This window comes from Heterodontus francisci, chromosome 3 (assembly GCF_036365525.1).
Source record: "Heterodontus francisci isolate sHetFra1 chromosome 3, sHetFra1.hap1, whole genome shotgun sequence".
In the NCBI taxonomy this organism is placed as follows: domain Eukaryota; kingdom Metazoa; phylum Chordata; class Chondrichthyes; order Heterodontiformes; family Heterodontidae; genus Heterodontus; species Heterodontus francisci.
In genome coordinates, this window is record NC_090373.1 from 95,555,870 (window position 1) to 95,579,967 (window position 24,098).

Sequence of the window (24,098 nt, forward strand, 5' to 3'; positions counted from 1 at the left end):
ATTCGAGTTTATGAAAGTTTCCTCATTGTGCTTCATAACAAACTTTCATCTCTATTCGAAAAACATTAAAAAGGTAAATTTTGTGAATGTTGAGTGGTATTTTCCAGCAGATTGGGTATCCAGCATATTATCTATCAACATCTATATTGTTTTGAGATGCTGCATTTCAAGGTGGCAATAAAGCGAAAATGTTTTCCTAAAACTTTCTTGAGACAATTATTAGTTTAAAAAAATGGTGTATGTGTAACTTTGTACATTTTTCTGATTAGAATATACAACATTAACAATCATGGCAGATGAAATATAATAGGAAGCAGGTGCCATTTTTTTCAAAGCTGCAAAGGAAATGAACTGCTTAAAGGGTTATTTCCTATTGTTATCTGGAAGGTTCCTTAAATTTAAAGATGGGGATAATTTAAAAGAAAATCAACAGCAAATATCCCCTTCCTCACTTCAGTTACTTTTCTCAATAGAAATGCATATTGTAACTGGAGGCTAAATATAGAGCAGCCTGGGAATTTAATCAGCTTCTGGCTTCTAAGGAAACCCTATGGTAATAGCAAACATATGGTTCAAATCAGCAGTAGCACTAGCATTACTCATATACACAGGAGGTAATGACTTAAACAGAAACAGCTCACCTTCTACTTTGCAGTCATATCTATATTATAGAACAATTTGTAGCATAGGCCTCTGAACAATAATTTGCTTCCTTTTTGAAAAAAAAACAGCAAGATATCTCGGGGTATAGATTAGTCTGGACCCCTTTTCAGGTCCAGACACAGCGCTGCATGACCAACACATACTTGAAGTAAGAAGCCCGAGGACTGATAGAACTTGGTCTTCGGGCCTCATCAACTTACTTGGCGTGACCAGCACTGGCAGCTCATGCTTCCACAGGTAGCTCTTCCGAGCAAAGACTTCAATTTTGGGCCATCTGCCTTGCTGGCATCAACCCTCAGGTAGGTCTTGGAATGGGGTTGGAGGGGGCTTCAGTTGGGGTCAATTTGGACTCCTGTGGAGTTTAGGGAAGCAGTCTTGTTCCTCTGGCTCAACAGGAATAATTTTTTAAGGGATTGTTTTTCACAGCCTGTCTTTGGTTGGTGGTTGTAGGGCTTCTAAAGATTCCTGAATGGGGTTGGACCAAATGCCTGTTCACCAGAGACAAATTTACATTAAAAAAAGTCCTCAACAGGTATTAGGCCCCTCCTTTACATATTCAAGGGGTCTAATGCCTATTTTAGGTGTCCACTTGGTATGCTGAGATGTTGAACTACGTAGTTAAAACAGTAGAGTATAAGTCAGAGGAGGTAGTGATAGTATAAGTCAGAGGAGGTAGTGATCAAACCTTGTAGTCCTACAGTCAGATTGCATGTTGAAAATTGCATCCAATTCTGGTCAGCAAGAAACAAGGGAGACATTCAAGTACTGAAGGCAGTGTAGTGAACATCAACAAAGCTGATTCCTAGTGTCAGGGCTCTTAATTATGAAGAAAGACTTGAGGAAGTTGGGGTCAGTTCAGCTAAGAAAGGAAGCATGGAGAAGTAATATTATACAGGTGTATATATATATAGTAGCTAAGGGAATGGAAAAGATAAATGTGGAATACTGCTTTAAACTAAATTATGGGAGTAGAACAAGGGGACACAGGTTCAACTAATAAAAGGTAGCATTAGAATTGAGATCAGAAAATTTGTCGTCTTAGAAGTGTAATCAACATAAGAAATAAACATCCAAATAGTTATTGGGGAGGCAAAAACCCTGGAATCATTTAGCAAGCAATTGTATGTTACAATGGGGGCGTCTTTAGAATCTTTCTGGATGGATAAATTAAGATGGGTTGAGTGACTTTCCTTGTCTGCCCCTTGTAATTTATCTTACTTTCTGTTTGTGGAACTTTGCTGTGTGCAAATTGGCTGCTATGTTTACAGAACAAGTGTCTGTACGTCAAAAAATGATTTATTGGTATGAGGTATCCTAAAGATGTGAGAAGGCGCAGTATAGGTGCAAGTTGCTTCTTGTTTTCTATGCTTGGGGACTTTGATAGAGGAACACAAATAATGGCTAAAGGTCAAACTTCATAGAATCAGGCATCCAGGATTTGCAAAATAAATCACTACTGATCATCACTAGCAATCTGTCCATCACAGGTATAGCACATTTATAACTAAAGGAGAGTAAAATATATTCAAAATGCTCTGTTAAAGTGAGCTTGGATATTATTACTGGCAGTAAAGGTATTGGTCAAGTTTTGATTGAATCTTTAATGATAGATGAAACCATTGTGCTGCTGGGATTATTCAGCTCCTGCCCAAGGGCTCAGTTAGATTAGCAGTGGCAGGCTGGCATAATTACTGATCTGAACCTTGATATTAGATGGCCTTCATCCTAGGGTTCTAAAAGAGATAGCTGCAGAGATAGTGGATGTGCTGGCTATGAATTCCAGAATTCCTTAGATTCAGGAATGGCCCCATCAGATAGGAAGTTGGCAAATGTTGCGTTGCTTTTCAAGAATAGAGGTAGAGAGAAAACAGGGAACTACAGGCCAGTTAGTCTAACATCAGCCGTTGGGAAGATGCTGGAAACTATTATGAAAGAAGTCTTAACATTGCACTTGGAAAAGCATAGTATGATTAGAACAAGTCAGCATGGTTTTACTAAAGGGAGATCCTGTTTGACAAATTTATTAGAGATTTTTGAGGATGTAACAAGTAGGATAGATAAAGGGGAACCAGTAGATGGAGTATACCTGGATTTTCAAAAGGTATTCGATAAGGTGCCACATAAAAGATTAATACACAAGATAAGGGCTCATGGAATTGGGGGTAATATATTAGTGTGGATAGATGATTGGTTAACAGACAGAAAGCAGAGAGTGGGCATAAATGGGGCATTTTCAAGTTGGCAGGCAACGAATAGTGGGTAAATGCAAGGATCAGTGCTATGGCCTCAGCTATTTAAACTCTATATAAATGAAGAGACCGAGAACAATGTATCTTAAGTTTGCTGATGATACAAAGGTATACAGATTACAGCACTGAAACAGGCCCTTCGGCCCACTGAGTCTGTGCCAACCAATAACCACCCATTTATACTAATCCTACATTAATCCCATATCCCCTACCACATCCCCACCACCTACCTACACTAGGGGCAATTTACAATGGCCAATTTACCTATCAACCTGCAAGTCTTTGACTGTGGGAGGAAACCAGAGCACCCAATGGAAACCCACGCGGTCACAGGGAGAACTTGCAAACTCCGCACAGGCAGTACGCAGAACCGAACCTAGGTCGCTGGAGCTGTGAGGCTGCGGTGCTAACCACTGCGCCACTGTGTTGCCCTGAGTGGAAAGTTAAGCTGCAGTGGAAAGGTAAGCTGCGGGAAGGATGTAGAGAGGCTGCAAAGAGATATAGACATGTTAAGTGAGTGGGCAACAACATGGCAAATTGAGTATAATGTAGGCAAGTGTGAAGTTGTTCACTTTGGTCATAAAAATAGAAAAGCAGAATATTTTTTAAAAGGTGTGAAGCTAGTAAGTGTTGATGTTCAGAGAGACTTGGGTGTACTCATACAAGGAATGCACAAAGTTAACATGCAGGTGCAGCAGGCTATTAGGAAGGCAAATGGCATGTTGGCCTTTATTGCAAGGGGATTGGAGTACAGGATAAAAGAAGTCTTACTAAAATTGTACAGGGCTTTGGTGAAATCGCACCTGGAATACTGTGTGCAGTTTCTTTTGGTCTCCACATTTAAGAAAGGATGTATTTGCACTGGAGGCAGTGCAGCAAAGATTTACTAGATTGGTCCCTGTGATGAGAGGCTAAGAAAATTGGGCCTATATTCTCTGGAGTTTAGAAGAATGAGAGGCAATCTAATTGAGACATACAAGATTCTGAAAGGGCTTGATAGTCTAGAAGCTGAGAGATTGTTCCCACAGGTCAGAGAATCTAGAACACAGGGACACAGTCTCAGGATAAGGGGTCAATTATTCAGGACTGAGATGAGGAGAAATTATTTCACTCAAAGGGTTGTGAATCTTTGCAATTCTCTACCCAGAGGGTTGTGGATGCTCCATCATTGAATACATTTAAGGCTGGGATAGATGGATTTTTTGTCTCGCAGGGAATCAAGGGATATGGGGAGTGGGCAGGAAAGTGGAGGTAAAGCTCAAGATCAGCCATCATCGTATTGAATGGCAGAGCAGGCTTGATGGGCCATATGGTCTACTTCTGCTCCTATTTCTTGTGTTCTTTTGTGTTCTATTACCGTTTCTTCAATGTCAATGGAGATAAAGCTGGCAGCCTTCACACCACACCTGGAATATTTCATTTGTTCCCTTTGCAGACCTCAGGACTCCTTAGCCACCTATTCAATTGATATTTGGGAAGTAGCATAAACAAAACACTCCTTGCAGCCAAGCTATGGTGAGTTGTTCCTGTTGATAATAGGAATATCTATGTAAAAGGGCCTTGTAAGTCTATCAGTAAATATAATACTGTTCCAAAGAATTGCTCCTTATATTCTTAGTTATATCTCCATCACTATTTAAATTGTTCTGTTTACAGTGTAGGATGATTTTAACTGCAGGGAGAGCAGGGCAGGCCATTGTCATGCTGAACATGTGAAGCTTCCCACTCCCTCCAGTACTGATGGTGAATCTGTTAATGGAGCGAGAAAAAAATTTAAGGTTTAGTAAACAATTTTCCGCAGCATTAGTAATAAGTGCATACATGGTTAACTTGGAAAATTGTTCTAAAACTTTTTCATTTGCCCTAATAACTTCTCTGATGGTTGGGGAAGCATCATGGGAAGAAGCAGAAGGGCTTCACCCACTCATCCAGGTAGTACCTATCTAACTTTCTTACATCTGCTTTTATTGTCAGTGCAGTTTCTATTTAGTGGCACCAACACAGAAGGCAAGCCTCCCATTTGTGCTTCAGATATCTAAAGACATGAGAAGCATAGGTGGGTCTCCTAGTTGTTAGAAGCAATAACATTACAATATTTGACACTGGTTGCAGCAGCTAAGTAAGGGATATATTCAATAAGTAGCGTATTGGAGAGTCCTCTGGATTGTTTTGTGCTCTAAATATACATTGAGTATAATGACTGCATTGATCTTATCTTTTCACTCCAAAATATTTCCAGTTTAATATCAGGGTGACCCACTTTTCACATTTAGCTTAATTGTGCCTTTAAGTTTACTTTGCACACATTAATACTGTGTGGCTAAATTTAAGTGGCCAAACATAGGGCAAATGTATGGCATTGTCCTGCATAAATCCTATAAACTATTATACTCATTATCTGTATTTGCAGCCCAAGTACAATAATTTTGCATTAAAAGTCTCAGAAGCAGTGAAAATGCCAGTTTCTGATCTGATCTGAATGTAAACTAGCCCCAGCCCTGGCATTAAAGTAGCATTAATACATTTGGAAGGATAGTAGCAATCCAGCTACTGCTTGTGAGCTGTTTTATGTATTGGTATAGAGCAATCAGCAATACTTAATGTCCTGGTTTTTGCAGTAAAAATAACAGTAAAGTTAACAACGCTCACCGTTATCAACATATAAATCAGACAATAACTTCCAGCAAATGCACATATGGAGTTAAATGTATAAATCATGAAGTTGTTGTCCCTGTTGTCCTGCTGCTCCAAAAGCTGCGCAATAACAGTATCTTGCCAAGAGGGTCAGCATTGAAATACATGGAACTGCATGAAGTTGCTGTACTTCCATGAGATAGACACACTAAATTTGCCAGAAAATGTTGGGACTTGTCCATTCCAAAGTATTTACAGAAAAGAGACAGGCCATTCAGCCCAATAGGTCCATGACAGTGTTTATGCTCCACATGAGCCTCCTCCCGCCCTTCTTCATCTAATCCCATTGTACTCCTCTCTCCCTCATGTGCTTATCTAGCATTCTGCTTGAATGCATCCATGCAATTAAGTGTAAGTACCCTTTTAATGGCATGATAAGTCTTAATTACTGCCAAACAACCTATCTGGTATTGAAAATTAACTTTAACAAGTGTGGAGTCCATTCCTTGAGATTTTAGTTATTTAAAAAAAAAATTTAATTTTGTTTTTCTTTCGGTCTCTTTTATCTTACTCTCAATCCAATCTTTCTGTCCCTCTCTTTGTTTCACTTTCTATACTTTATTTGGCATTGTACTCAATATTCCAACTGACACTTCCAGGTTCAGACTTTATGCTGCTCATTAATGATTGGTTAAGGAGAAGTACAGTTTTTTGCTTTGTTCACACATCCCAGATGCCCTGTAAGGGGCACTGTGCTGTTTGGCTAGTTGACAGGAACTTCCAGTGCAAAAGCCCATAGAAAGACTATGGGAAAGTGTAAGTGTCATGGACGTCTAACACCTTTTGTTCCCCACTGCTCGCAAAACTGGCCCATTAAATACTCACAGTCTTGAATGTCAAGTAAAGTATTTTAAATTGGGAAAGAGGGATAGTATTTCATACTTTAACCTTTAGAAACAATATTTTACTTATCTTGTTGCCACAGCTTTATTATGCTTTATTCAGTTTATTATCTTATGCAGTTTCTTTGTAACCTTGGGTCACCATCTCTACTGAGCAGCTGCCTTGTCACTGGAAGTACTTCATTAAAGGACAAAAATAACACATTTGTCCTTATGGATTATAAAAATTATTCATTTTTTTCTTTGCAAGTTAGACTAGTATCATACTAATGAGTGCTTGCCAGTACTGGATCGGGTATAAATAAGTTCACTATCTGATTGCCATTAGAACAGCAAGGAGAAAGGAGGGATCTCCGATTGACATCGGGATTTGGGGGGGGGGGGGGTGGTGGTGGTGACTAAATTAGTGAACAGCTCTTAAAAATGCTGCGGATCCTGCTGATGCAGCATTTAGAAATAGTTTGGTTTTTCAAAGCACTGATATCTGTAAGATTCCACTATTGTCCAGTTTTTGAGAATACTGTGTGTTGAGTACCTGTTACAAATCCTGCCACAGGTTAGCCCTCTAGCACAACCAGCCCTGCCCCCCCCCCCAACCCAATCCCGATGTCAGAGACCCCTCCTCTCTCCTTGCTGTCTCCAATGGCAATCAGATAATGAACTTATTTATATCAGATTCAGTAATGTCGCATGACATTGACTTGCAAAATTCAACTTTTTTGACCCCGTTTTGAACCCAAGAAATGTGTGAAATCAGATCCCATTTCAGCTCCAATGTTTTTTAATTACTGCATACGTATAGTCTGATTTTTATTTATTTTTGTTTTCTGTGGTAGAATTGTACATATTACAGATAATGTGCAGTAAGCATGTGAAAAACTGCAAATGTTGAAAAACTAAAATTATAAAACAGAATTCTAGAAATGGACAACAAAGATTGACTTTAATCCTCCCAACCCACTTGAAACAGGCTGGGAGGGTTGTTACAAAATGAGCAAGTTACTTATCCACTTGAAGCTCTCCCATTTTGTGCCATCTCCCATTTTAACCTGCAGAACCCCAATTGCATTTTAACTGGAGCCTGAGCGAGGAAGCTTTCCCTGTAGGCTGAAGCAAGTTTGTAAACAACAGTGGCTCTCTAAGCTAAGTTTAAAACTTTCCTTTGTAGGTCTAGGAGCAGTAGGAATGCTCCTCCAGGCTCCACAAGGATTGTTACAGCCTTCCCTGCCTCTGACTCCTCCATCTCCCTTCCCGACCATGATACTATCCTGAATCCTCCTCCCTGAGATTTATTTGCTTGCCAGCGAGCTGTTCCTTCATGCTGGCTAGAGACCTCTGGTTACCCACATGTCCTTTTCCACCCACCAGTCAGCTGCTGCTTTCTGCCCATTTTGAGTGAGTACATCGATGAGACTTGGAAGTTCAAATAACCTTGGCTTAAAACTTATTTCAGTGAGTATGTATTGCACTCAGCCAGAACTGCAGAATCTGAACAGTGGAAAGAAAGTTAACCTGTCTTTTATCAGCTGGTGATGGACTCACAATGTATTTGCAATCGTTTTTATTTTTATAGCAGTAATTGGAACATATCAATTGTGGTTCACTGATAGGCATTAAAACTTGACTTTTTCTACTGGAGTACCAGGATATTTACTATACATCTATTCTTAGTATAGCAATCCCTCATGCTAACACTTCCTGACTGTGCCGTTGATATGATGTGTATTGGTTCTAGCTCTGCCTAATAAAATAAACAGATTTGTACTGTGACACAATTTTGTGCAGTTTCCAAAGGCAGGATAAATAAGGATTAAAAAGTTAGTATGACAGAATGACATCAGCAGTGGCATAATGAAAGGTTTGCTAAAATTAAATCTGCGGCTGACTGAATCATTGATTACGTCATCATGAATATTGTTATTATCTTGCAAGAAGTCCATTTGTTCAGTCAGTATGAATACTCCTGCAGTGTTATGCTGCATTAGCCTTTTTAAACTGGAGTTTGAATGCAATTCAAAAAGCATATTGCACAGCTTGTTGATTAGCCTAGATTAACCTCAGCCTCAAATGATATCAGTTGCATCAATAGGTACGTTTTCTCATTTTTTAAGCTGCGTACATCAGGCTTTACTCCCTTCCTAGCTGAAGGGCAAACATAGGAATTATTTTGGTGGGTGGGGTGGTAATTTAATTTGAAACAATCCTTATGCCAACAATTTAATTTCATCTTTGGGATTTGGACAACACAAACCCTTCTATATTATTATTACATTGTTAGGAAAACTCACACCTCTGGCTGTAGTTTCATATGATTGTGATGATGCTCTCAGTGGAAAGAGAATGTGCGCTTGGTCTGAAATTCGTGCTATTGTCTTTAGGTCATCAAGCAGCAAAAAAAGATTTTTCATTTATATTCATTGCATTCATTTTCCACATGTGTGCTGTTGGATTTCAAAAGCCTAACACCAGATTAAATCTGCTGAAGTTTGAATGACAGGTCTTTGGAATGCTTTCTTAAAGTTTTATGCCACTCCTATATTTTAGAGTTCTGTCCCATTATTAAAACTTTACTGTGTTATGTAATGGAGTGGCAAGCAGATTCTGATCAAATTGAACCCGTCAAACTCAAAGTGTAGCCAAGTATTGAGTGTTTGTTGGGCTCTCATAAATCCAAACAACATCTAGGAAGTGACTAACCTCTCATCAACTTGATTCCACAAAAAGGTCTCCCACGTAAATCCAATCTAAATCTTAATAAGTGACTTTATTCCTGTTGAAATCCAATCCATTTCCACATAGTGACTAGCTTCCTGTCAAATCAATCTAAAATCAAGCCATGTGGAGGCCTGATTGCCATAAAATTAAATTCAAGCCAAGTTACAACCACAATAGTCACTGTTCGCTCTTTCAATTCAATCAAAGAGTCAATTTATGGTGTAGAAAATTAAGGAGAACCAATAAGTTTATTTTGGCGTTTTCGAAAGGTCTGAAGCTAAGTCCCATTCTAAACTTTAAATCCCAATCTCAGTTTCTTTAGCTGTCTGAAATCTACATTTAGATCATTAAAAAATGATGAATTTCAGCATTTGATTGGTTTCTGAAGTGCAATGTATCTCAAAAAATTGATCTTAGATTATGAGAATGGTTAATTTTGCCAGTAAAGATTGTCTCCCAAAAGAGGAGACATAAACATCCGATAATACTTTTATTATTTACTTGAATAACTAATATATAAAAAGCACAGTGAGCACAACATCTCTAAGAACATAAAGAGTTAGAATCTCCTTGTTTCTTTTCAAAAATTATTTTAATATACTTCATCCTCCTAAGGGTTCTTCTTTAAAATTAGAAAGAATGAATCATGACATTCTGTATATTGCATCTGAAAGGAGACAGTGGTGTGGACCAGTGGGGTTTGCTAGCAGGAGACAACTTCTTCCTTTTTCCGCATTCATTTTTCTCCCCTTCTTGCCCACTAGAGGCAGACGGGCGAGGAATTTCCTGCTGCTGGCCAAGCCAGCACGGTCCCGCCTCTGGAAATTTTAAAGAGGCCAGGTCAGAGGCAAGACAGCTATCTGCCTCACTGCTGGAGAGCCTCCTATTGGCTCTCTAGCGTTAGGAGCCCACCCACTATTGTTAATTGAGCGCACCCTCTGGGCATTAATTGCCCAATCCAATAAAAATCGCTTGCGGGGTCAAGACCCAGAAATGATCCCGTTGTTGGGGTCCCAATCCCAAAACAAAAATCCTGCCTCTTGTCTGAGTGTTGGCTCCTCTCTGGTACCTTGACAAGTGGCAACTCTTCATGTACAAACCTAAGCAGTGATGTTTACTATCACAGCAAAGCTTGATTCAGACCTCATCTGACATCAGACATATGCACTTTCTGGCAAGAGTAATTAGATCATGATCAATGTGGGATTCTAGTGTTTTTCTTATTAATTGATTTGGGGCACTATTATTGTAAAGAGCAAGTGGTAAACTAATTTCCAGTTATTTTCTATCTGTGTAACAGATCTCTCCAGTGGAGTGCATGATCTTTATCGGATAAAACCTACATGTAATATACATACATACCTGAAACATGAATTTTCCACACTGGATTTTGAATAGATATGATCACAAAAACAGTTTCTGCCAAAATAAGTAGATCTGATATCATCTGAGAGATGAAGAATGTCACACAACTACCCAGGAAGAGCTTGTTTGCCTGTGCTATCAGACAGGGGATGCTGCAAGGTGTGAAGAACCATAAAGCAGAAATGTGGAGATAACAAATAGAATTTTCAAATTCAGATGCAGAAGGCTGTTTACAAATTTAACCCTTTACAAATCTGAAATAATTTTTCAACTCCTTAAAAATGTTTCCACTACATTTTAATTTCCAATAAACAGCATTTACAGACAGTGCGATGGAGCATATATATAGTAGTTTGCTTTTCTCGTCATGAAATAGAAACCTATTTCTGTAATTGAACAATTTTCTTTACTAGTCACTGATTTGGAATTTTTTATTTTTGTTGGGTGCAGGGTTAGTCTTGCTATCTGAATTCCCTATAAAATAAGAGATTTTGTATTTCTAGTTTTCTACCTTTTATCTCTGCTCCTGAAGACACCAGGGCAGCTTTTTGAAATGTGGGCTTGTGGCATGGAAACTTGCCTAGTGGCACTCCATAATGGCTGGTTTTCCATCTGTTCATTTTAAAAATAAAGCAATCAGAAAATTCTCTCTACTAACTTATGCTGTTGTATGACTTCATGAGTTCCATCCACCCTGTCGTGTGAACCTTGACAGAAAGTGTTACCAGACTATTTTATCATGAGATGGCATCAAATGAAGCCCAATTCTGTACTCACTCGACACGCATTCCAGCAGATGTCACTAGGTAATGATCGAGGCAATACTTCAGATTAATTTCTATCTCTAATTCAGTTGTAGCAGCCTTACTCATTTTAATATATTGTTACGACCAGGTGAGAAAGATGTCTCGGGGTCCCTCTCAGCCTTCACCTGGTTTTACTGTAACAGGATTTTATTTTTAAACAGAGATTTTAGCTCCCCTTTGGTGAATCCTTGTTCACTGCTTTCCAAGTATAAGGCAAAGAAATGAGCACATACAGGCCTTCTTAGGTTTAAAGAAGAAAGATTGAAAGTTTATTAAACTTAAAACTCGAATTTGATTAATACTTACGGATACACGATGCGCCCACACTAGCATGCATACGCGATACACATGCATATAGAGACAGGAAAGAGCAGAAGAAATAATGTGGAAAAGTTTGAGGCAATATCTGAAGAGTTTTTGGTTACGGGTCTTCGAGCTCACTGTATAATCCTTGCTTGTAGGTAGATCTTGCTTTTCGTTGGGGCTCAGTATTCTTCTTAAACCTTGTTCACTGTAGGAAACTTTTCTCTCTGGGGAGTTCATGTGTCTTCAGTGGATTCCGAAGCTGGTGAGAAAGAGATGGGAGCTGACAGGGGAGAGATGTTCTCAATCCAGGAGCAAAACTGCCTTCTGCCAGTTCAAATACTGTCTCTACAATTTAAAATTCTGAGTTCAAATTCTGCAACAGCCAGTTAGCCATGTGACTAATAGGTCTGACCACGTCTGTTTGTGTATTCAGCTATCTTAGCAGTCAACCTGGAATGTGAGCTCCCCCACCTACAACGTCTGGTGATCGAAAAGCCATTGTGGGTTGAATGTCAGGGAATGGCTGCTTTGTCCGTTCCAAGTACTGTCAATATGCAAATGTGCTTTTTTTGCAGCTAAGATCTGGCAGTCCTTTTAACAGACCTTCTCTTCTTCCCAGCAACAATTTGAAATGTTATTGTCCATGTGGTGAAATTAATGTGCCTCATTCTTGGCAGGTGGGGGCCTGCATGACAATATTGACAAATGTATATAATTACAAATAAGCATCTTCAAATAGAAATTTCAGCACCTCAAACGGTTAAGATAAACTGACTTCAAAAAAGAGTAGAAGTTGTTGCTGGCTGTAATAGCAGATTAATGCTTGATGTGTTGATTTGATATTCCTCTGCCTCCTGTTTTACCAGAGGCATTAATCTGTTTGAAATCAATGAGTCGGATTTTATTCCAGCAATGGGGGTCCCAGCGGCAGGCCAGAAGGCGGGAGGAGACGCTGCCTCAGCCCTCCGTCGGATCCCCGTTGCTATTTCACAGCAGGCAGCCAATTAACTGCTCACTGTTGGGGACACTGTTCCTTTAAGGGATGAGCTCCCCACCTCCAGAGATGCCGGCTAATTGGAGGGCCAGCAGCTCTACAGTACAGGCAGCATCACCGGAAGTGGTGGCCACTGCCGATACTGAATGGAAGAGACCCCGTGAGAGGTAAGTGGGTCACTGGGGCCTAACAGACATGCCCCAGTGATGGGGTGAGATGGGTGATGGGTGAAGGTGGGAGGGGGTCTTCCCGGAGGGTGGGGGGGGTGCGGCCATCGTCGCCAGGGGCCCTTCAAGGGCCCTGGACCCTGGACTGCCCCCAAAGGAGGATCACCCCCAATTCCACTCGGCTGCCAAGCTTTACTTGGAATGTCTTCCCATGGCGGCAGCCCCTCCGCCTTCAACAAAATTGAAGTGGAGGCAGGAAGAGGCCCTTAAGGGCTTCAAATGGCCTGGGCCGGGAAAGCCGTCCTTGGCCTTACTTGCTTGGAACAAAACGGCAGGAGGCCCAGGTGACGCTGAGAACAGTGCCTCACCTGCTTTGTTTGCCTCACCTTCCCTTCTCCAAGGGCAGAACAAAATGCTGCCCAATGTGTTAACAGCTCCTGCAAAACAGCTCAGATGCTTAAATGCTCAGATGTTAAATATTCATCTCCTATAATTGACAACAGTAATTTCCAGTCTAAGAAGCTCCATCTAATCTTAATGCCAGCTCAAGTCAATATCGAATTACATTTTTTTAACCTCAAAATCATTATGAATCAAACTGGTTGGGTTACATCGCTTGTTAGTTTGTCTATATGATACTGTGTTACCATGTTTAGCAAAAGCTATCCACAGCTTTATGTTTCTAAGAATGTCAGGATACATAATGGAGAATGATAGTTAGATTTGATTCATGGTTTTAATTAAGTCCATTAAGCTTACAAATAGATATTGTTTCCTTGCATTCAATTTTCAACAGCTTAAATTGTGACTCAATACAATATTATTTACTCTGTGTTACAGTGCCTAAGAAACTGCTGGATGAAACCAACCCCAAGCCAACTCATTATAAAGGGATTCACCACCCCAATTTTCCACCACACCCCAAACCTTATGATCCTAACATTATAGGTGATGGTGTTTTCTCCCATGATGTGCTACCCTTTATAACAGAAGCATCTTTGCCAGGTATGCTAATTTGCATTATTTTAAGAGGAAACATTAATGGAGGACTAACTACCTCCAGATAGATGCCAATTTTAATTTTTGTTTAAATGCTATTTGTTGTTAAATTATTTGTAGGTGTAGAGCTTATTAGTATAGAGATCTCTGATGTTCATCCATTTACATAGAATAGATATTGAAGTGACATTATCTGAAGGAAACCTGTGCCTTATGTCACCTGCTGCTGCCATTCAATTGAAATTGACGAATTCATGGGCCTCTAACTACAAATAAATAATACATTTTTATTTTCAAGAAATAAGTGGTTTGACTTTAAAAGCTACAGATGTGCCCTGGGAAATTGTGCACACTGGGCCTGCCTTCAGCTAACAGTGCAGCTGTTCTGGGAAAATATATCAAACCCATTCCCAGTTATTTGGGAGAGGCTGCAGCGTTCAAGTAAAACTTTCATGGAGATATTGGCCGGAATCTTACAGTGGATGGACGGGAGCCGGAAAGTCGGTGGGGAACCCATTTCCGTCTAGCCCAGGGATCCGTCCCGTATTTTACGGGTCCCCAGGCTTTAATTGTCCCGAGGCGGGACTTCCAGCCACTTGAGGGATGAGGTCCCATCCCAGTGAGCTGCCAGCCAATCAACAGACTGGCAGCTCTTAGTCCCAGCAGCGCCACTGGGAGTGGTGGCCAGCCAATGCCATGGATCCTGGAGGGAAGTTAAGTAGGGCATGCCTCACCAGGAGGATTGGTCCTTCCCTGGTGAGGCTGGAGTGGTCGTTTGGGGTGGTGGGGGGGTGTCTTGGGTCCGGCGGGGGAGGCCCTCAATCGGGCACCCTGTGCCAGACTACCATGCCCCCCCGGGGCTCACTTGCTTGCCATAGGTAAAATACCTGTGGAGGTGGGCGAGGGCCCTTAAGCGGCCATTAAGTGGCCACTTAAGGGGCTTGATTGGCCTCGGGCGGGCAGGCCGTTTCCCACCCCCCGCCCGATGCCGTAAACTTGTCCGGAGGCGGAAGCGGGGCGGGTAGGCCTCCCGGAGCCTGCCGCTCAATTTTACGCCACCCCCACGCCATCACCCGACCTGCTGGGGCGGCGTAAAATTCAGCCCATTATGTCAGGCTAGGCCCCCGCCTGCCAAGAATGGGGCACATTAATTTTGTCATGAGCATTGATTTTAAACTGTTACTGGAGTGAAGAAAGGACTTTGTTAAACGGATCAGTTGTGGCTGGAAAATATATTTGCATATTAGCAGACTGATTGGAAGGACAAAGGACCATTCCCTGACACATTCAACCCACAATGGACCTTGATCACCAGATATTGCGTGTAAGAGGAGCAATCCAGAGACTGCTAAGGTGATACAATCCAAGACGTGGTCAGACCAGTTAGTCCCATGACTAACCTGCTTGGCAACCTGGGTTTTTCTGAATTGTACAAACAGTTTGAACTGAGAGTGTTTGTTTGCTCCTGGACTGAGAAGATCTCTCCTGTCTGCTCCTATCTCTTTCTCACAAGCCTCTGAATCCACTGAAGACACATGAACCCCAAGAGAGAAAAGTCTCCTACAGCGAACAAGCTTTAAGAAGAACACTGGGCCCCAACAAAAAGCAAGATCTACCTATAATCAAGGACATGAGCTCGAAGATCTGTAAAAAAAAAACCCCTCTTCAAATATTGCCTCAAACTTTTCCACTTTATTTCTTCTGCTCTCTTATAGAGTCATAGAGTTATGCAGCACAGAAACAGACCCTTCGGCCCATCGTGTCTGTGCCGGCTATCAATGTTCTGTCACTATTTACATATGTGTATCACGTATGCATGCTTGTGTGGGCATATCGTGTATCCGTAGGCGTTAACCAAATTAGAGTTTGTTTATGTTTAATAAATTTCAACATTTCTTCTTTAAACATAAGAAAGCCTATTTGTGCTGGTTTCTTTGCCTTATAATTGGAAAGTGGTGAACAAGGTTTCACCAAGGTGGAGCTGTAAACACAGTGTGTTTAAAAAAGCACCCTGTTACAGTAAGACCAGGTGAAGGCTGAGAGGGACCCCTAGACACCTTTGTCACCTGATCATAACAATTAAAAGACTCAAAAGATAATGCAGTGGATAAATGTAAACATGTTATTGCAACTTGTGTATTTTTTAAAATTTATTTTGTTTCAACTCTTGACAATGCAAATTTCAGTTACTAAGAAAGAAAGCACATATTCAAGAATATCATATGGGACAGCATATTTAAAGCTTAAAAGGAAGATGATGTGAAGATACTGACACATAATGACCACATATAAACAAAACATTTATGGTCCTGCAAGCTCCTTTGAAAAATTTTCAGAACACATTTTGTGCAACTAGTAGCATGTGATCGGTCTTTTCATTCTAAATGTGGACATAAGAATTTATAATAGGAAAAGTTAGGATAAAAAAAGTGACAAAAATGTGACAACAGGAAGTGAGGTTTTATAGCCAGGACATGTGCAGAGATGTAAGATACTAATAGATATGTAGAATCGCACACACAGAGGAATTGAAAGCAACTGTAGTCTTCAGGTGAAGTAGAGGTTAGACCGTTGGAGATAATTAGGCAGGATGTCCAGATGTAATTCAGTCCCCATTTTGAAGTCATAAATTCTGTCCCTATTTTTATGTATCACTGATTTCATATTAATATCTATAGTTAAATAGCAGCATTTGCAGAAGTTTGGAAAGCAGAGAAGTTGAGTTGGATGGACCATATGAATTTCTCTCAGTACAGGATGAGTTGCTTAGAAATGTGAAACCGATGTGCTACATTGTCACTATGCATCAAGTTTACAAGACAGTTTCTATTATAAGGAGTTTATATAGGAATTTATGATGGAAAAAGTTGACAGGAAATGGGTGCAGATATAAGATCTTTAATATATAAATAGATAGCTGGAAGCTACTGCAGCTTTTAAATTATCCATGATTTTGACATTTTAACTTAGTTCATGATCAGTAGCTCAGCTGTTTCACTGGTAATCTTGTTGTCTATATTACATACGTCTTGAACTCTATTCTTGAAGATAGTACATAAGTTTGGTTATCTTAGACACCTCCAAATCTTTTGACATGGTTTGTAATCACGCAACTATGAGTAAGTTACCAGCATATGGTCGCCCACAAAACTTTTCTGATTGCTATCAAATTTCCTGTCAAACTACTCTGTTTGCTGTAGTTGGTGGCTCATCTACATTATCACAGAGGTCCAAGGGTTCTCACTCTTTCTCCCATTCTGTGGCTTCTTTATATTAATAACCACCTATGCTCATTATCCAACCCTGTCCATGCCTCCGTTAATGCTTCATTCCATATTATCAAGTTTCTTCAAACTACAGCCCCTCAATTGATACAACCTACTTTCCTCTCAGAGTGAAATGGCTGATTTGCTACATCTTTAGCTCCTCAATAAGATGGTGAAAGTATTATTTCTTTCAATTCTTCAGGGATAAAATTTCTCTCATGTCATAGTAACTTAGGAACATACTAGAGCAGTAATGCTATAGCTATATGTGATCATTATGCATCAGAACTTTACTGTCTTGTTCCTGTTAAGCTCTAAACATGCCACCCCTCATATCCTTCCTGGATGATTATTCTATTGAAATCAATGCTTATTGTTTAGTTGGAGCCTTTTACAGATGGCCTCTTGTCAAATTAATTGGGAAGTCAGTCAAAGACACGACAATGGGGCCCAGCTGTTAAAATTGCCTGGGGCTCTCACTCCTGAATGGGATGACCACTCGCTAAGCCACTTTCCTACCCAACAGTTAAAACTCCCTCTAAAAGTGAATATATATGTACACAGACGTTATAAAATCTGGATGAGCACTTTTTAAATGTTTTATACCAAGAACCAACCCTGACAGTGCCTCCTCTAAATAGCATCTATTACCACGTTTGTTTATTCAATGTATTTTTGGTGAATATTGTGTACATCAAGCTGAGGGATTGGGAAATGCATTCTTTTTCTTTCTAGCCTCACAGAGGTAGATTTTTGTCTTCACCGCCTGGTAATCTGATAGAGTGAATTATCTACCTTTTATAGAGCCCGCCTAAATTGTATTTAAATTAAGTTTATTTATTATCGTTTTCTTCTCCAAATGCACTTCCCTCCATTCTCTAGTGTGAGCATGTTCACAAAAAACATTTTTTTGTTCTGCACATTTCCCTTTCAGTGGAGGTGCACCCTCCTCAGACTGCTCTGAACTCTACAGGAGGAGTTCAGTGCTCATGTAAAGCTGAGGCGCATTGCTCGAGAGGAGAGAGGTGGAGTTGTGTCTGGTATGGGATGGTACATTTATTCCTGAACCTGCAGCGACATGAGTGATTTTCAGGATCCTGGCCTTATGCCAGTATTTGTTGCTTTCTTCTCTTGTACTCTAGATCTTAAGGATTTGATCTGTCACTCTCGTTACTCCCCATCCTAAATGGCATGCAATAAAACATTGTGTTACCATATGTTACGTGATAACATGACACGCAATCAACTCTCCAGGCATATGTCCAACCAGTGTTGGCAGCCCCAGTCCAGGCTATTATCTTGATCTGGACCAGCATGTGCGGCCCATATTTTTTCACATAGAATCACATAGAATATATAACACAAACAGGCCATTTTCCTCAACCAGTCTCTGTGTTTATGCTCCAATCAAACCTCCTCCCATTCTTCCTTATCTAACTCCATTAGCATAACCCTCAATTCCCTTCTCCCTCATAGCATCCCCATAAATGCATCTGCGCCATTCACCTCAACTACTCCCAGTGGTAGTGAGTTCCACATTTGCACCATTCTCTGGGTAAAGAAGTTTCTGCTGAACTCCCTGTTTGATTTCTTGGTGACTATCTTATATTTGCTCTTCCACAAAAGTGGAAACACTGTCTCTCTGTCTACTCTATTAAAACCTTTCATAATATTACAGACCTCTATTAGGTCAGAACTCAGCCTTCTCTTTTCACTTGTGTCATTTGACGGCCTGGCATCAGCAAGCATTCCACTGCCTGTGATGTACCCTACTAATGTCAGACTGGACATGTGGGGAGTCCCATGTTGGGAATTCTCGACCCCATCCTGACCTATGCCACTGGTATTGTATGGAGCAGATAGGACACACAGAAACCCCAAGAATAAAACCAGAAACAGTATCAGTGTCCTGGCTTAATTTCCAACCCTTCTGCTGAGTTCCGCAGAGTTACGATGAGAGTGAATTAGACAGACTGCAGATTTGTGCCTCCATTGTATTTAACTTTATTTCAGATGCATCCACATCTGAAATGCAGAGAACTCTACATATTTTTGTTACAATTGAATGAAATATATTCAAAAAAAATCAGGATTTCCTGGATAACTTGTATGGAGCATATTAAAATTTAACAGCTGGAGGCAAAGCCTGGGAAGTAACTGATAATATCTCAATGCTTCTTTTACAGAAGCATTGCTGACCCTCAGCAAATTTAAATTAAATTATTAACATTCCTTATCTATAACTTGTGAAAGGAAGTTATATCATGTCTTGGATAAATATAATAAAAGAGCCTTTGAAGGTAGCAATAAAATCCAACGGCTCCGCCTTTTACTTACGGAGAAGTGGTGAACAATGGTTTAATGTGTTTGGTCTAAAGTCTAAGAGAAGTTACTATTATACACTGGAGTCACACGTGGTGGATTGCAGCCCTGCCACACAACACCTGCTACATATCTATGCTTTTTTCCTGTACAGTTTAAAATTATTGTCCAAAATTTTATTGTAAGTACATCATGACTTTATAATTTTCACATGAATAAAAGAGTTTCTTACCATTGCCTGGAATACGATGTATTGGGAAATATTTCATTTCATTGAAATTTAACTTGATGCTTTGCTGTATGAATGCAGAAGAAAAGAAGAAAGGAAGATCAGCCTCAGATTACCCAATGGATGCTAAACCCCTACCAGCTCCAGTGGATGAGATTGACAAACAACTTCTGGAAACGAGGGGCATTCAGACTGAAATGGCATTATTAAGCAACATTTTGGAAACCTATTCTTATATCATAGGTAGGTCAATACTTCCAATTTTGTTTTGTTACTTAGTGAAAAAACTAATAACGGTAATGGAAGAAACTTGCCTTTCTAAAAAGTAACAACTTGCATTTTGATAGCACCTTTAACATAAAGAATATCTTAAGGCGCTTCATTGATCATCATTAGGAAGATACATGCATAACCAAGAAGAGAGAGACTAGTATTTGAAGTCTTGGTCAAAGAGATAGGTTTTGTGAAAGTTTTTAAAGTTGGAGGGAGAAGTGACAAGACAAAGACATTCCTGGAAGACATTTCACAGGTTAGATCCTAGGTCAGCTGAAGGCTTTGCTGCCAATGGTGCGATGAAGGAAGGAAATTAAAAGAAGCCACCATCAGTGGATCAATGAGTTTGGTGGTTGGAGTTGTGAAACTGGAGGAAATTAAAGTTAGGGACAGAAAAGGATATGGAAGTGTTGAACCTTGTTGCCCCTGTTTTATGTGTGTAATATGGGTGCAATAAGGGCCAATTAGGGGGCCAATGTCCTGTATCTGAAAGAGGTCTCAGAGATATTTTCAGGTCTTGGGATGGCCACCTAAAACAGGTGTTAGACCCCTTGGTTTTTCCAATGAGGTGCCCGACGTCTGTTTTAGGATCTCTCAGCGAAATTGGGCAGCCCTGAACTGAGCAGGTACCAGGTTTGCTTCACTCAGGTTTTCCAAGTGTGGGTACAGCTTGCAAGCAGCTGCCACCAAAAAATATCACCTTTTTTTAAGTTTGATGATGAGCCATGAGGAGTTGAGTGTCAGCATTCAACTCTTTTCCTTCCCTGGTTTACAACACCACATCTTGAGTAAACATGAGACACTTGAAGGTGGAGTAAACGGAACAGACCTTATTGATGTACAGCACAGTGATCAGCCTAACTGTACACAGAGGACAGCTTTTTGATTTCTCTATCTTTTGAGGTCTCTGAAGAATTATTAAAAACTGTGCTCCTTATACATCCTATTTTGCCTACATCAAAGGTACATGTCACAGATAAGACCTCAGGACGTATCTATACTCAAATCCTTTGAAGACAGACTATTCATGTGAACAGTTGTTATTGTTTGCTCTAACGCTACTTCCCTTAAACAAGACTTTCTGACTTAGTTATTTTTAACCTCTTTGAAGAACAAGCTTCATTTACCGTTATCTTTCTATACTGTAGCTAATGCATCGCTTTACATACCTAGCCACCAAAGTTAAACTTTGATCACCCATGGCTGATGTCATTACTGTCACATATTTCCTCGCACAATTGCTTTTCATATAATATACTTAGCAGGTTAATTTGATGAAAGGGTGAAAACAGGCGCTACATGGACGTTGTGCTAATAAGACATGCCTGTTTAAAGTCTGGTTTTAGCATGAATTTTGGTCCTAATTGCTGATCATCATAATTTGAACTTGCCTGGAGATACTAAAGCAGCCACCTGCAGGTTTAGTACTCAAGTGCTGATTAGAAGTAATTTTCATGCGCAGTTAATGGGCTGGATTTTGTAGAGGAGGCAGGGCTCCCAGCAACGGGCCGAAAAGGTGGGGGTGCCTTGCCTTGGCCTATTCGCACCCCGCGCCCCCCCACCTCACCCACCCCGCACCCCCCCGCACCTCCCGGCATGATGCTCTGTTGTTCCGGAGGCAAACTTTCCAGCACTGGGATCTTTAAAGATGGGGATCCTGCCTCCAAAAGCTGCCAGCCAATCACAGGGCCAGCAGCACAGCAATAGGGGAGCGATGGCCACTGCCAGTAGTGCAGAGGCCTTGGATCCAGGCTTAGCGCTGGAACCCTGAACCTCAGGCAAGTGAGGTGGGGTCGCTGGGGCCAGGCCAGAAGGCCCTGGCGAGGTCGGGTGGGTGGGTGGGTGGTCGTAAAGTCCAGGGGAGGGGCGTCATTGGAGGCACACTGTTTCCTGGCTGGGGCCCTCCGTGGGCCACAGATTGGCCATGGGTAGCATGGCGGAGGCTACCCTAGGCTTTGATTAAATCCCAGCAGAGGGAGGCCACTTAAGGTTCTCAATTAGTCTCTGCACAGGAAGGCCCTCGTTGGCCGATCCCACCCATGGGAAAATCGCTTGGCAACGGGGCAGTGATGGGCCCTCTGCACCCACCACTACCCGTCGTGATTCTATGGGTCCCACCGCCTCCGACTCGGCCTCAGGTGGACCCATAAAATCCAGCCCTATGTGGGTTCCACTCACTGACTTCCACTGAAGGTGTGGAGTGTGCTGGCTGACACATGGCAACACATTTCAGGATGGCTCAAGCGCTGAGTGGGAGAGTGCACAGGATTTTGGAAATGACACTGGTGATCCTGGTGGAGGAGGTCAAGAGGAGGAGGGATGTTCTATATCTGCAATGAGGATGGAGTCCACTTCGCCCTCCTGTCCCCTTGTCCTCCTCCCATTTGTCCTGTAGTCCCCTAGCAAGATGCAAATGACCAAGCATTCCCTTTCTCCTGATGACTCCTGTAAGGCACCCAATAAGGTGGAGTTGCACAGCACTTGCTCTTTGTTAGGCGAAGTCATCAGAGAATTTCCAGAATAAACATTGAGAGTTTTGGTGACATCTTGTCAAGTGTCCCAGAAAGTCTCCTGATGTGTTTCAAAAATCATCTTCAAACCTCCAGCAGTAAGTGAATAGTAAAAGGTGATATACCTTTAAGTAGCACTTGAAATCCTTTTTTACTCCCAGTCAGCTGGCCTCTGTTAGGAGAGGGCTAGCCACCAAAATGCCATGGAGCTTCCTTAGTGAGTGGTAGCAGATAATTTAAGGGCAATCAGCCCTTTAACGATTCTCTGGGTGGCCATTCCTAGTGCAAGTTTCAACGTCATTACCAAGATGGCATCTTTAGGGTCTAATATATCTGAGGAAAAAATCCCTTTAGATTCTAAAAGCAGAAGACAAGTTATGCATTCTTCTCACATCATTTCAAAGCCATCCTGTTTATGTTGGAAAGTCTGTTGCTCCATAATACAAAGAAGTTCGGTTTTTAACCCTCAACACTCCAGGGTGCCCAACACTGGAGTGCATATCCATGTCTCCTCAGGACTTCCAAAGGCTGTTGCCAGCTCACAATCAGCCTTTCGTCCATTCTCTTGCCCCATCCCTGGAATGTACTTTCGGGCCTCTGCCAGTGAGTCAAATGGCCTGACATTCATCATTATATAATGGGAGAGATGCCTGTGGAGGTGAGACAGCACCGGCAGCTTGTCCAAATATTCGTAGTGAGGTCCACATTTGGGCCAGATTCCAGCCTCCCAGTTGGGGCGTGAAAACCATGATGACATCCAATTCTGGCCTGAAAATGGGCCTCAAGGAATTTTCACTGGAGGTTTTTAAATTTAATGTGCTTGCGGATTGGAAACCAACTTAGGCCAATGAGGACAGGGCAACTGATAAACAGGATTTGGTGTGGGAGAGGATACAGTAACATTTTAAATAAGCTGATATTAGTAGATGGTGAAGGATAGGTACCCAGCTGGGAGTAACAAGTGTGGTGATAAGCCATGTATGAGGCAGTAGCAGATGGATTGAAGTGGGCCAGACATGGATAATGTTATGGAGGTGGAAGTAGGCGGTCTTTGTGATGGAGAGGTTATGTGGCTAGAAAATCAGTTTGGCACTGAACACATTGATGAGGTTGTGAACAGTCTGGTTTAGCCTTATACTATGGTTGGGCAGGATTGCAGGCATGACAAGGAAATAACATTGCTGGTAGGGGCCAAAGCTGGTGGTTTTCCTAAAATTTAGCTGTAATGTTAAGATTCAGGTCATATAATATAGCACATGGGTAAGGTTAACACCAACGCGTGTAAACCATGTGACATTGTAAAAAGGCTGTTGAGGGGAAGAAAGACCTCGGCATTGCAATTCTCTCTCTGAAGATTCATGACCAAGTGTGTGTGTGAAGTATCTCTTCAGCAGAATCTGTTGTGTAAAAAGTATATTAATGTGCTGGATTTATTTGTAGCACAATGCAAGTGGATACGATGAAACAAATGATAAAAAGACACCCTAACAACATTATAGAAATAATCACTTGTTGTAATTAACTAATAGAATAAAACTGCATCTAAGCGGTCATTTTTGCAGATGTTATGTGAAAGAAATATATGTTCAATCAAAGCTAAAACTACAATTGGAATATACTTTTGGAAACTTGTTAAGAACTGTATTATCATAGAATCATAGGCCGGGATTTTATCTTGGCGACGGGATCTGGACTACC

At 41.1% G+C, this 24,098-nt stretch overlaps 1 protein-coding gene across 3 annotated transcripts in view; it reads left to right on the plus strand.

The window, feature by feature from the left end:
• LOC137358646 (protein eva-1 homolog C) overlaps positions 1-24,098 on the plus strand; it is a 421,707-nt gene that overhangs the window by 384,517 nt on the left and 13,092 nt on the right. For 2 of the 3 annotated variants that reach the window (XM_068024791.1, XM_068024798.1), the window contains 2 exons: positions 13,642-13,806; positions 19,699-19,860. In XM_068024791.1, the coding sequence (XP_067880892.1) occupies positions 13,642-13,806; positions 19,699-19,860 (327 nt within the window). The remainder of the gene's footprint in view (positions 1-13,641; positions 13,807-19,698; positions 19,861-24,098) is intronic. The other variant, XM_068024805.1, reaches the window with a different exon arrangement.